General features: G+C 49.3%; 1 protein-coding gene across 5 annotated transcripts; it reads right to left on the reverse strand.

Annotated features, from left to right (window-relative positions):
* Window positions 1-2,132: 2,132 nt before the first annotated feature.
* Window positions 2,133-13,298, reverse strand: CLN3 (ceroid-lipofuscinosis, neuronal 3). Of its 5 annotated transcripts, XM_008579031.1 has the most exons (16): window positions 12,846-13,298; window positions 12,544-12,669; window positions 12,312-12,390; window positions 11,037-11,133; window positions 9,382-9,453; window positions 8,892-8,971; window positions 8,686-8,771; window positions 8,128-8,200; window positions 7,902-8,045; window positions 6,963-7,075; window positions 6,036-6,082; window positions 5,885-5,953; window positions 5,733-5,788; window positions 5,497-5,590; window positions 2,600-2,740; window positions 2,133-2,498 (listed from the first exon to the last, which is right to left on the reverse strand). In XM_008579031.1, the coding sequence occupies exons 2-16, from the start codon at window positions 12,590-12,592 to the stop codon at window positions 2,379-2,381; spliced, it is 1,320 nt and encodes a 439-aa protein (XP_008577253.1). In that variant the 5' UTR covers window positions 12,593-12,669; window positions 12,846-13,298; the 3' UTR covers window positions 2,133-2,378. The 5 variants fall into 5 exon arrangements, with proteins under 5 accessions (XP_008577253.1, XP_008577250.1, XP_008577251.1 ...); XM_008579028.1 differs by having other exon boundaries at window positions 12,312-12,669; XM_008579029.1 differs by having other exon boundaries at window positions 12,544-13,298.
* Window positions 13,299-13,663: the final 365 nt, after the last annotated feature.

Raw genomic sequence — 13,663 nt, forward strand, 5'->3', positions numbered from 1 at the left:
TTTTGGCAGCTGGCCTGTACAGGGATTGAACCCTGGACCTTGGAGTTATGAGCACCATACTCTAACCAACTGAGCAAACTGGCCAGCCATTTTTTTCCTTTTCTTTTTCTTTTTTTTTTTTTTAGCATGGCACATAAGGATGTTCAGGTTACGTGTGAAAACCGATTGTATGGAATGTAAAGTTTATTTCAGTAAAGTAGTTCAAAATAATTTTTTTTTTTTTTTTTTATAAAAGATGACCGGTAAGGGGATCTTAACCCTTGACTTGGTGTTGTCAGCACCACGCTCAGCCAGTGAGCGAACCGGTCATCCCTATATGGGATCCGAACCTGGGGCCTTGGTGTTATCAGCACCGCACTCTCCCGAGTGAGCCACGGGCCGGCCCCGAAATAATTTTTAAAACAATCAATGTTGAATGCTTTTTCATTCATTTACTTAGGAAAGAATTTTAAATGATTATACCCAATGCTTAGGAGGATGCTATGAAACACACACACAAAGATGTGTGTAAACTGGTAAACAAAACCTTACAGAAAACAACGTGGTTACATATCAACAACCTAAAATGCTCATCCTTACAGATTCCACTTTTGAGAATCTCTCCTAAAGAAATACTCCTAACTATAGAGAATAATCTAACTCGCAAAGGGTTATTTTGAATAATAATAACAAATGGAAACAAGCTAAGTATTTGGCCAACATTAACAGGATGACTGAAGAAGTTGTAAAGATCCATTACAATGAAAATTACACAACCAACAAAACGAAACCTATTTTTTTACCCATGGCAAAAACCGTTCTTGGCCTGTAGAAGATAATCAAAAGTTTGTTGAACTGAAATGAAAAAAAGGCCTATATAAAGAAATTTTTAAAGAAAAAGCATAATTTGGTGGCTCTCAAAGTGTAGTTCTGAGAACAGCAGCATCAGCACCACCGTGATAGTAATGCGTGTTCCTGGTCCCTAGCTCAGCCTCCTCAGAGACCACCTGGGGGTGGGCCCAGCAATCTGTATTTTAACAAGCCCTCTGGTGTACACTCAAGTTTGAGAACCACTGGCATAATGCAATGTAAAAGGTAAAAGGCAGGATTCAGATCCTAGCATGACCAGAGCTGACAATTATTGAGTGTTGACTACGCTTTCCCATGATCTCATGTAATTCCCACAAGTACCTTATGAAGTGTTGGTATGATTGTTGTCCTCCTATGACAGACCAGAAAACTGAGGTGCAGAGAGGTGAAGGGACTTGCCCAAACTCATAGAGCTGGTGAATGGCAGAGCTAGGACCAGCAAGTCAGGTCCCTCCACCTCCAAAGCCCACGCTGTTTCCAGGAGCAGCGTCCCCAAACATCACTGGCAGTGATGGCTTAGTCTCTGGGGTACCTGGATGTTTATTTTAAACTCCAAGAGTTATATATTTATTGAATGTATAGCAGAAAAAATATATAACTAGCATTTTATTTATTTTTTTCTCACTGGTAAGGGGATAGCAACCCTTGGCACGGTGTGGTCTGCACCACGTTCAGCCATTGAGCGCACCGGCCATCCCTATATAGGATCTGAACCCGCGGCCTCGGCTCTACCAGCGCTGCACTCTCCTGAATGAGCCACTGGGCTGGCCCTATAACTAGCATTTTAAACTCATGATTCTTATAGCAACATTGTTTCTGTTTAAAATAACTGAATTCATATTAAAAGTTAGTTGCTTTAATGAAAAATATGAAGTAGATAAAAGTACTGTTAGGCACAGATATGACAAATATGGTAGAGATGGCAACAATGAGTTACAGGAAACACTGCTAAGTCGGCCCCAGCTACTGCAAAATATGTAACGATTTGTACATTTTACCATATGTAAATTGCACCTAAGAAAAGGCCTGTAAAAAATGCTGGACTCTAGTCCAGCCCCCCTTTCAACCTCTCTGTTTGAAAACTTTCATGTTGGGGAAAAAAGTATATAGATTGTCCCATACAGCAAATGAATGAATTAATAAATAAAGCCTCAAAGACTGGGCAGAAATTTGCTGAAATGCTTTCTTTATGCTCTTCTGTATATATATTCTAACGTGGGCTTATCTTCCATTTATAATAAAAGAAACTTTTATTTTTTGAGAGAGAAAAATGGCATGAGAAGTCACTGGATAAAATAGGCTTTTATTCAGAGGGCATAATGCCAAGCAGCAGCTCCCCGAGACCAGCTTGGGAGTGGGAGACACTGGCTGCCGCGTTTGCAGGGGGAGCCAGGCCCTAGCACCTCCCTACCCCCAGCCCTGGGGGAAGGTGGAGCAGAGCTGTGGATAGGCTCTGGAGCGGGCCTGGGTGTCTGGCCTGCCCGCCTGCCCACAAGTCAGTGTGTCTTGTGTCCCAGGGAGCCCAAGGGTCAGGAAAGGTGGCAGAGGAAGTCATGCAGAGGCAAGGCCAGGAGCCCCGACAAGGAGATTCCCAAGGTGTCAGAGATGCAGGTGGTTGCCATGGCAAATTCCCGGTGCTCATCACTGGTCTGGGAGGGCAGAGAGCAGGGGTCAGGCTTCAAACCTAGAGATCCCAGCCCCAGACTTCCCCAGAGAGGATACCCATGGCCCTCGCCCAGCTGGTGCTGACCTCCAGGGCAATGTTGTGGAAGGTGTTCACGTAGGCCGCGCCGCCCAGAAGCCCCTCATACAGAATGATCAGGAAGACGAGGTAGATGCTTGGCAGGAAGCTGAACCATACATCTGCCAGCAGGAAGGCCAGGTTGAGGCACTGTGGACAGAGGCAGAAGGCAGGGCTGAGCCTGGGACCAGAGCAGGGCAGGAAGGGAGGCTAGGCATCCCATCCAGCAGCCCCTGGTTCTGGGCAATATTGCGACGGAGAGGGCTGAGAGGCCTGGGTAAAATCCCAATGTGGAGCTTGGCCAAGCAAACCCAGGAACCTGGGGTAGGTCTTCTCTCTACCCCCCGCAGCACCCTATACCTGGCAGGGCTCATCCCCCTTCCCCACTTTGCTCCCATCACTCCTGCCCCCTGGAATGCCAGTCCTCCTTCCCTCACTTGGGATCTCCATGTCGCCTTTCATGGTTCAGCTTGGATCAGAGTCACTCCCACTCCTGTGATCTCATTTCCTCCTCCCAAGGGTTCCTTGCATAGAGAGTCCCCGCCCCACCTTTTATTGTACTGAGACGAGTGGTTCTCAAACGGGGATGATTTTGTTGCTCAGAGGACATTTGGCAACATCTGGAGGCATTTCTGGTATTCTTGGTTGCCATAACTGGGGGAAAGGGGACGGATTGCTACTGGCATCTAGTGGGTTGAGGCCAGGGATGCTGGTAAACACTCTACAATGCACAGGGCAGGTCTCCCCACCCCCCAAAGAATTATCTGGCTCCAAATGTCAAGAGTGTTGAGGCTGAGGAACTCTGGTTTAGATGTTCCCACCTCTTGTAGGAAGCCTCCCTGACCCCCACCCAAGAGTGCAGGTCTCTCCAGGGGATGCTGCTATCCCAGCCCTGTGCATATTGTGTTGTCTCTCTACTGTGTAGGCCACCACCTGGCAGGTCACACTCTGCAGGGACATAAGAATCACCTGGGGATCTTGTTAAAAATATACCATTCAGGGCCGGCCCGTGGCTCACTCGGGAGAGTGCGGTGCTGATAACACCAAGGCCCCGGGTTCGGATCCCATATAGAGACCGGTCCGCTCACTGGTTGAGCGCGGTCCAGCGCAACACCAAGGGTTGCGATCCCGTTACCGGTCACGAAAAAAGACAAAAAGGAAAAAAAAAAAAAGATGACCGGTAGGGCCGGCCCGGTGGCGCACTCGGTAGAGTGCGGCGCTTGGAAGCGCGGCGGTGCTCCCGCTGAGGGTTCGGATCCCATATAGAGACCGGTCCGCTCACTGGTTGAGCGCGGTCCAGCGCAACACCAAGGGTTGCGATCCCGTTACCGGTCACGAAAAAAGACAAAAAGGAAAAAAAAAAAAAGATGACCGGAAAGAGGATCTTAACCCTTGACTTGGTGTTGTCAGCACCACGCTCAGCCAGCGAGCTAACCGGCCATCCCTATATGGGATCCGAACCCTCGGCGGGAGCACCGCCGCGCTCCCAAGCGCCGCACTCTACCGAGTGCGCCACCGGGCTGGCCCTACCGGTCATCTTTTAAAAAAAAAAAACATCACTCAATCTGCCCACCCCAGCCCCCATCCCCAAGAGGACCTAATGCAGTAAGTCTGAGATGGGCTAAGAGATCTATGTTAAAAAGAACACACCTCAAAAAGAAAAATAAAAAATAAAATAAATGAAAATTAAATTAAATTAAAAAAATTGAAAAATAAGAAAAATAAAGAACACACCTCACCATGGTCCAGGATTCAATTCCTGTACCATTCAGCCACACACATAAAAAAACACACCCTGGTAATACTAATGTAACAGGTGAAACACTACAAACATTTTAATCTGTGGCGATAGACTAGGCACTTTCTGTAATGGAAACAAATAATTATAAGCCCTAATTCTATGAAACAGCCTTGGTTAAAATTATAGCTAAAATCACAAGCTACACATTTCAGCAGCATCTAGAAGGATCCTGAGTTGCAAATTGTTGGCATAACAATTTGGGACTTTGTGAGTACAAAGCCCTGGACTGGCAGTACTGCTTACATAAAAAGGGATAAAGGTTAGAGAATATTTATATGCTTTTGCCATAACATTAAAGTGTCATCTACACTTTATCTTGTTATCACAGAATTCAGTTCTTAAGTATTAAGGGTAAAGGACTTTCCTGTAGGAGTTGAAGGTTTGTTTCAGGGACTGTAGACTTGTAACCCTGAAACAAGAACACTGGGTATGTGAAACTCCTTTTCTTAGACTGTTGTGGTGAACAGTGTTTGAGCACTTAAAGTTGTAGGCTACTGTTTCCAAGGGTAGTTGAATTTGCTCACCAGCCTTCAGATAAATTACCAATTAACTACAATGTCACTGATCCACTTTAATTAACCATTGAGAATAAAAGAACTGTACATTTTCTTATAGTTAGAAGCGTTATTGGAAAGTCTGTCTCTCTGCATAAGGCAAATGCAAATAATCATTAAAAGAATGATTAAAACACAACAATAATCTTGTTCTTCCATTCTTCTTATCTCTATTTCTTATAACTGCCCTGACAAATAGATGTTGGCCATACCATACCTGATTCATAGATGAGGAAACTAAGGCTCAGAGAAGTTCAGAGACCTGCCCTAAGTCACCCAGCTGAGTACAGAAGCTGAAATTTGTACCCAGGCTTGCCTAGCTCCTGAGGCTACACATTTTACACACAGCCCTGCTGGCCTTCGGTTCTCCGTGCTTAGAAATGATAGCACAAAAAGGTCACAGGTTTGGATCCCCATACCGGCCAGCCGCCAAAAGAAAAAAGAAATGAGTGTACAATAAACACTTCCTGCTGAAGGAGGGAAGCAGCGGGGAGTGGGGAAGCCAGGATCCAAAGTGGGAGTGGAGTGCGGGAGGGGCAGGGGCTTGGTACCTGCAGAAGGGCCAGGGCCCATGTGAAGCGGATGCGACAGCAGCGGAGAGAAGAGCGGGAGGCAAAGACGCCAGCTTGGTACAGCATCTGGTACCTGAGGTGGGGCACGGAGTGGGAGGAAGCTCCCCTGGGTACCTACTCACTCCACCCGGGTGCCTACCGGGCAGGGTGGCCCCTCCCAACCCCAGTCCCCATCATCAAGGGGCCTGTCCTGCCACCCACCCTCATCCTCTTACCAGCGGTATTGCTGAGCGTGACTCAGGGATGTGTTCCGGAAATAGAGGAGCTCGAACTACAGCAAAGACCAGACAGGAGAGATAGACGGGAATGCGTGGGTCCCAACCCCGGTCCCTAGTTCCACACACCTCCCCAAGCCCCCATCACTCACAAGTCCCTGATTGATGAAATACTCGGCAAAGTACACCAGGACCAAGGGGATGATGTACCACAGCAGGCCCTAGAAGAGTCAGAAGATATAAAGTGGGAGGCAGGAAGATGGGCACCATCCACAGGGGACACACCACAGCCACCATCCGAACCTTGAACACAGTCCACCTTTCCTGAAGGGAGAGGTTGGGGCTGGAGCCTGCAGGTGAACAGGGAGAGAGGGACAGGTGAAGTTTCCACTCTGAAGACTTGGCCAAGGGGCACCAGGTATGAGGATTAACACGACAGCATGAACTGGGCTTTGATGCCACTGGATTGCACATGTAAAAATGGTTAAAGTGGCAAACTTCATGTTGTGTATATATTTTACCACAATTAAGAAAAAAAAAAAAAGAGTTAACCATCATGGCTGTTGTGCAGTTCAATAGCTGTCCACCTGCCCACTTCTCTCCATTTCTAAAACATCCAAGCTCATTCCCACAGCAGGGCTAGCACTTCCTGATCCCTCTGCCTGGACCCTGTTCACCAAGATGTGCACAGGGCTGTCTCCCTGTCTGCCAAGTTTCAGCCCTAATTTTGCCTCTTCAAGAAGGCTTCTCTAGGGGCTGGCCCATGGCTCACTCGGGAGAGTGTGGTGCTGACAACACCAAGTCAAGGGTTAAGATCCCCTTACCAGTCATCTTTAAAAAAAAAAAAAAAAAAAAAAAGAAGGCTTCTCTAAAGAAGAACCTTCTCTAAAATAGAACCCCTCTGCGTCTACCCCCAACTGTCATCTTCTGTCACATTACTGTTTTATGTTCTCCCAGCGATTAACAATATGTGAAAAGAACTTGTTTCTGACCCATTTATTTGTTTACAAATCTGTCTCATTTCCTCGTCTTGGTCACCACTGTGCCCCCAGTGACCGGAATGCCTGGCACATGGTAATGAGTGTTTTGATGAGTACTCAATGAGTGTTTCTGGAACAGACGAAATGCTTTTACTGTGACCCCTTCCCCTCTCGGCTGTGTCCATCATAGAGATGTAAAGACTGAAACCCAGAGAGAGAAAGTGACCTCTCTGAGGTCTATGTCTCCCACCTGGCTTCAACTCCGGGGCCTCACTGCCTATCAGTGGTTGCCGGGCTGATGTCTCTGCCTCTCCTTCCCCTCCAGGGTCCTGGGGCTTGGGAGCCGTGAGCAACAGGAAATAGCTGGGAGTGGGCAGAATGAAGACAGGGTCAAAGAGCCCTGCTGGTTTGTAAAGGCCCCCAGAGGCCATCTAGGTCATGCCCTCCCAGGGGTCCCTCCACACCAGTACAGTAGCTTGCTGCCTCTAAGGCACTCCCCCCACAACCCCATGCTGGAGAGCTCCAGATGTGGAAAAATGCTTGCTTCTTCAGAGCTGAATTTGTCTTCTGCTTGTTTTAATGAGTCAGTTCTGTTTTCGGTTATGATTATTATAACACTCGTTCTAGCTACTGTTCATTGTATGTCCACTCTATGCTAGGCCAGAATGCCCCAACTTTTAGTCACTTACGATCTGGCTTCACATAATTTGCCATATCTACATCCCTCCTGTAGGTAATATTTTTTACTTAATATTTTCCTTTAAATTGACTCACTCTTTCTACCTGGGCTTGTCCTAAGCAATAATCTGGAAGGTCCAGGTTTAACTGGTTAGTTAAACTTGTTTCCCAATATGCGTGAAAACATACACAGAACTAATAAAACAAAGTCCACCCTTGCCTCATGTCAGATCATCTCAAGAGCCACATTGTGCCAAACAATTCCCACTCATCACCTTCCAGGAAAGCAAGAACTACCACCCCTTGAGATGGGGGAAACTGAGGGTCAGAGAAGTGAACCAACTTGTCTAATGCCACACAGCTGACAAGCAGCAGCTCCAGGACTCAAACCCAGGGCAAGGGTCCTGAATCTACATCTCCTCATAACAAGGCTGTAGGGATCTGAAGATTGGGATCATGATCAAGTTCTCTTTCTTCGAATCCCTCTTCCTCTTAGCCCAGGGCAGCTCACCTGGCCAGCAGCAGGGCAGGGACACCCAGCATGGACAGCAGGGTGTGCTGGGGGGAGAGGCCAGCCTGGGTGAGGCCCAGGTAGGACAGTGCCCCCAGCAGCCCTGCTCCCCCAGTCCCCGAGGACCACCAGGAGATTACAGCCCTGAGGAGGAGAACAGAGAGTACTCAGGAGGGCACAGCCAGCAGTGGGACAGCCTCCCTGTGCTCCTTGCTTGCCTGCTTACCTGGAGTAGAAGGCAGTGAGCGAGAGGAAGGTGACCTCCCCTAGGCCTGATGAGATGCTAGCCAAGACCACACCTGGGAGGAGGAAGCACGGAGATGGCCATGCCCAGCCATTCTCCGCTAGCCCTGGTCCCCTAAGGTGTCTGACCATGGCCTCCTCTGCATCCGCTCAGAGGGGCTACAAACAGACCCCCTGGACAGGCTGGGTTCCAGATCTGAAGAAGAGCCAACCCCCTCCTCCATGTGCCCACTCCCAAAACAGTACCTCCATCCTCCCAGTTACCAAACCATGAGCAAGAACTCATCCCGACACCTCCTCAACCCATCACAGAGTCCTGGTGACTCTGCTCCTCTCGATCCCCATCCATCCACCCATCTCCTCCACCATCTACCCCTCCCAAATGCCCTCCTCTCCCATCTCGTCTGTGATAGTCCTAGCAGGCTTCTGAGGGTTACAGCAATAATCCCTTTTCCTCTGGGAAGCTGGGGAGACAGCCCCCACAAATGCTTGGCTGTGGTTCCTCTGGGCTCCCCCACCTGACACAGAACTGCACACTCACCACACAGGCTGATTGCCACTGAATGAGAAAAGGCAACCAGGATGAAGCTCCCAGCAGCACAAACCCCACTGAACAAAACCCGAGGGCTGAGGGTGAGAGGTGGGCAGGGAGGGGGAAGGTCAGCCTCTGCTCTCAGCTCCCCCAGCCCTCCCACCACCTCCTCTGCCCTCCCAGCCAGCCTCCCCAATCTCAGGTCCCACCCAGACCTGTAGGGCAGCAGATGAAAGCCAAAAGGAGCCAGCAATTTGATGACAAGGGTGGGGAGGATGTCTGCCAGGAGCACCGCCTGGGACAGGAGAGCAGAATGAGACCCCAGATCTTCCCACAGACAACCCTCGCAACCCAGTGGCCAAAAAAGACAGGGGCCAGCCAATTAGACCTGCTACAAATACAGGCTCTGGAGTCAGAAGATCGGGGTTCAAGTCCCAGCTCTGCCTCTCCTTAGCTGTGAGTTAAGGCATTTACAATCTCTGAGCTTCAGTTTCCTCATCTGGAAAATGGGGTGATTACAGTGCCTAGCTCCCAGGACTGTCGTGTGGATTAAATGAGCTAATATATGCGACACATGAAAGGGCTCAGAATATGGGGGTCCCAGTCATGACAGTCCCAGCTGGGTGCTGAGGGGTCGGGATGGGGAGTGGTGGAGTCTACAGACACAGAGAGCCTGGGTCAGGAGAGGACTGGATTAGTACTCACAGCCGTGGAGACAGAGTTGCAGTCAAATCGAGATGAAATATTGTGGGGGATGGGCGTTGGGCCTGGGTCCACCTGACAGGAGAGAAGAAAGCCTTTCACCCAGGGAGGCAGGAGGTAGACAAACATAGTCTGGCTCCACTCTTGGCTCTGCTTCCACTTAAAGGATGGCTTTGGGTCAGCACTGGCCTTTTGGGGCCTCAGTTACTCTATATGCATGACGGAGGGTGGTGGATTGACTGAATTGTATCCCCCCAAAGTTCGTATATTAGAAGCTTAATTCCCACTGTAACTGTTGAGGGTGGGAAATGCTATTATGGTAATCGAAAGGTGGGACCTTGGAGAGGTGTTTGGATTGTGAGAACTGCACCTTTGTGAGTAGATTGATCCAATTTTGGAATAGTGGGCATGGTTCCGAGGGCTTTAAAAAGACAGTGTATGAGGAACTATGTCTCTCTGCTTTGCCATTTTCTCCCATGTGAGACCCCTGGGTCACTACTGCCACCACCAAGACCCTCACCAGACGTGTTCCCTGGACTGTGGACTTCCCAGCCTCTGAAACTGTAAGCAATGAATTTTTTTTTTTTTTTTTTTTAAAGATGACCGGTAAGGGGATCTTAACCCTTGGCTTGGTGTTGTCAGCACCACGCTCACCCAGTGAGTCAACCGGCCATCCCTATATGGGATCCGAACCCGGGGCCTTGGTGTTATCAGCACCGCACTCTCCCGAGTGAGCCACGGGCCGGCCCAGAATTTTGTTTTTTTATAAATCACCCACTATCAGATATTTTGTTATAAGCAATGTAATGTGCTAATACAGAGGGGTTTTCCATGTAATGGAAATGGCTCACAGGCCAAAGATGGTCCTGTAAATGGACTTTAGGTAACACACACAAGAGGTTTCATATAAAATTTAGGGTTTCCAAAAAATCTGATCCTGGACCAAATTCCCTGTTGGATCTGCAAGATGGTGGCTACTCCCCTAGGATGGGGCACAGACCATCCATCTCACCACAGACAAGTGGTTCTCAACCAGGGGCTACACCCCCCACCATGGAACATTTGTCAATGTCTGGAGACAGTCTTAGTTGTCACAACTGGGGGTTGGGTGGTATGCCACTGGCATCTAGTGGTAGAGGCCAGGGATGCTGCTAAACATCCTGCAATGCACAGGACAGCTCCACAACAAAGAATCATCCAGCCCAAAATGTCAACAGGGTCCAGGTTAAGAAACCCTCCCACAGACCATAGTCCCACCCAGCCAACATTTGAATTTGCAAACGTGGCACCCACTGATCTTTTAAAGGCCATTCCTGTTCTAAAGGGTCTGGGAGGGGGGCCAGCCCGTGGCTCACTTGGGAGTGTGGTGCTGATAACACCAAGGCCACAGGTTCGGATCCCATATAGGGATGGCCAGTTAGTTCACTGGGTGAGCATGGTGCTGACAACACCAAGTCAAGGGTTAAGATCCCCTCACTAGTCATCTTTTAGAAGAAAAAAAAAAAGGGTCTGGGAAACTGGGAACTTTAGCCCTATTGCCCCACCTCTTGGCCACCCCATTCCATGAGTTTTTCAAGAGGGCCTCTGCCTCAGGGTGGGTCCCTCGTCTTCTCATACGAACTAAGTGTGGTGGTGGTGGTAGAGAAGGGGTCACTTACATGGCTCTGGTTTCCAGGTGCCCTCTCCTGGCTAAGGATGTCATGGGCAGCACTTAGCATCACCACATAAGAGAAGTTGTTGCAAAGGCCCAGGAGCCTGGAATGAGCAGGACAGATATTAACTTTATTTCAGGCCTACAATCCAATCCATCCACAGTCCCTGCACTAAACCTCCCCCTTACCTGTACCCTTCAATCACCTCCCTCTTTTTTTCTCTCTATCACCAGATCCATCTTCATTCAGTGTTAGGGTCAGAAATAGGGGCTTTGCAGGGAAAAAAAAAAAAAAGAAATAGGGGCTTTGGAATCACAGACAGGTTCACTTCCAACCTCCAAGATCTCTTCCGGAAGCTATCCTTGAACTCTCTCCTCTGAGCTCCCATTACAATTCATTTCCTGGGACATTTCTCATCCATTGATGTACTGTGGTAGAGTAAAAAAAAAATCCCAAAGCACTATGTTCAGGCCCCAACTCTGCTGCTTCTTACTTTAGTGGTCTCAGTCTACTTGTGTGTAAAATGGGGATACAAATTTCTCTCCAACCTCACAGAGCGCTGAAAGGATCAAAACAAGATAATACCAAAGCTCTTCACGATCCACGAAGGGTCTTGTTTGCTTAGTCTCACCTCCCAGAGCTGCGCTCAGTGATGGGAAGAACATTGGGCCCAGCACCAATATTTCCTAAGTGTCCTTTCCACAGTCACTACTTCATTAAGTGGTACCACTACTCATCCCATTTTACTGTGGAGCAAACCGAGACTCAGACAGGTTAAGTGACTTTTCCGTAGAGTTACATGGGAAGCCACTTCCAACCCAATCTGCCACCTAAGTCCTCGATGTTCAGGTTAATGCTAGAAGTATTTCCCAAGGCTCAGTATTTGAGTGATTTTAGAAGGTGGATGCATGACCGCTTAACAGGATTTAACGGTGCATTTATTAAAACCTGCATTAGGAAAATATGGTTTTCCATTTGAAGTAGTGATTTAAAGTTTTCTTTTTTAAAATACGTGCATTTAAAAACTTTAAGGTTGAATTGGTGGGGGGAAAAACATGAAGTAAATAATCCTACAGGTGGTATGAGGATCTGGCCAAAACGTGAAGGTGGTAGGTAAATGAGTGGAGTTTGGATGGTGTACAGGCGGCCTCTGGGAAACCAGTCAGTAAGCATTTGTGGATTCAGTTCCTTTCTGCAGCTCAACCCTTTCTTCCCCCTTTCTCCTGTCGCTTCCCTCTTCCCACCGCCGTTTTACTTCTGCTCAACTCTCAGGCCACTCACCAGAAGCCCACCGCGTTCTTCCAGTGGGCACCCTGATGGTCCAGCTGAGGGGCCCGGGGCTCCGGGGCGGCCTCCTTCCCTGGTAGGGAAAGAAGAGGGCATGACCTCCACCCCACTCTCAGGTGCACGACGACCCCACGGTGTCCTCCCGGGGCGGAGGCAGCGCCCACGCCCCTCAGGTGGGTCGCAGGGCAGAGGTAGTCACTCCCTGAGGGCGGGCCGTAATACTCACCCTCGGAATCCGAAAGGCGCCGCCACCGCGAGCCCGCACAGCTTCCCATGGCATCAAGTTCAGGTCCCCCGAAGGGTCCGAAGTCTGAGAGTGTTCAGAGTTAGCTCCGACGCGGCGGATGAGGGTCTGCGACAGGTGGGAAGGATCAACGCCCCATTGCCGCTCCCAGCTCCGGCAGACATGCTGCACTCGCGCCCCGCGATCCTTCAGGCGAGGCCCGGGCTCCATCTCGCGCCCTCCCACGCCCCATCCGTCGGGTTCTGCCCCCGCCCCCTCTAGAGCTGGGGCCCTACCGCCTGTACCTTTAAGAGCAGCGGAGCGTTCCGTACCGAGGAGCTGCAGCTTGGTGGTCACGTGACAGCATCCGCGGGGCCTTCATCACGTGCTCGGAGGTCCTCCCTACTTCCGGGGCCTCTCTCCATCTTCGTTTAGGCCGTCTCAGCTTCGGGGCGTGGGAAAGGAAGAAGCCGAGAGAACCCACGAACCGCTGGTTTTAAACTGGAGAGGGTGAGATCAGCAAAGAGCCGTGACGTCAGATTAGCGGCGCCCGAGGCCGTGACGGCATTATGCCAGCACTAGTCATGGCTGCGGGCGGCTTCAGCTCCCTCCTTGCCAGAAACAAAGATGGCCACTTGGCTACTTTAGGGACAGGAGTGTTCCTGGCTGGGAATAAAGATGACCAGCTTTAGGTCACTCTTACTCCTATCTGTTGCCCTTAAAAATTGTTGTAGACGCCTGTAATAAAGATAACAACCATCTAAGGAGATTTCGTGAATTATCTATCGACAGTATCCAAGGCATTGAGATCCCCTTTCTCAAGTTATCCTAGAACCAAACAATTTCACGAAAGTAGTCCAACCCCTGGTTTTACACATGAGACAAACGAGGTACCAAAAGAAAAGAAAAAAAGTTACTGACGATCATACAAAGTTAGACCTAAAGGTGACCTTAGAGACCCATTTAGCGAAAACAGAGCTCCGGAGCCAGGGAGCCATTGAACAGGCTGCTGCAAGATTCCTGCCTCCATCATGGGTGCTTAGACCCTCTGATTGTAAAACCTGAGATTCTGATTCTGTGATCTGATCCAATTGCCCTAATTGGAAATTAGGAAAGAGGGGCG

The sequence above is a fragment of the Galeopterus variegatus genome, unplaced genomic scaffold, assembly GCF_000696425.1.
Source record: "Galeopterus variegatus unplaced genomic scaffold, G_variegatus-3.0.2 Scaffold1799, whole genome shotgun sequence".
Taxonomy (NCBI): Eukaryota; Metazoa; Chordata; class Mammalia; order Dermoptera; family Cynocephalidae; genus Galeopterus; species Galeopterus variegatus.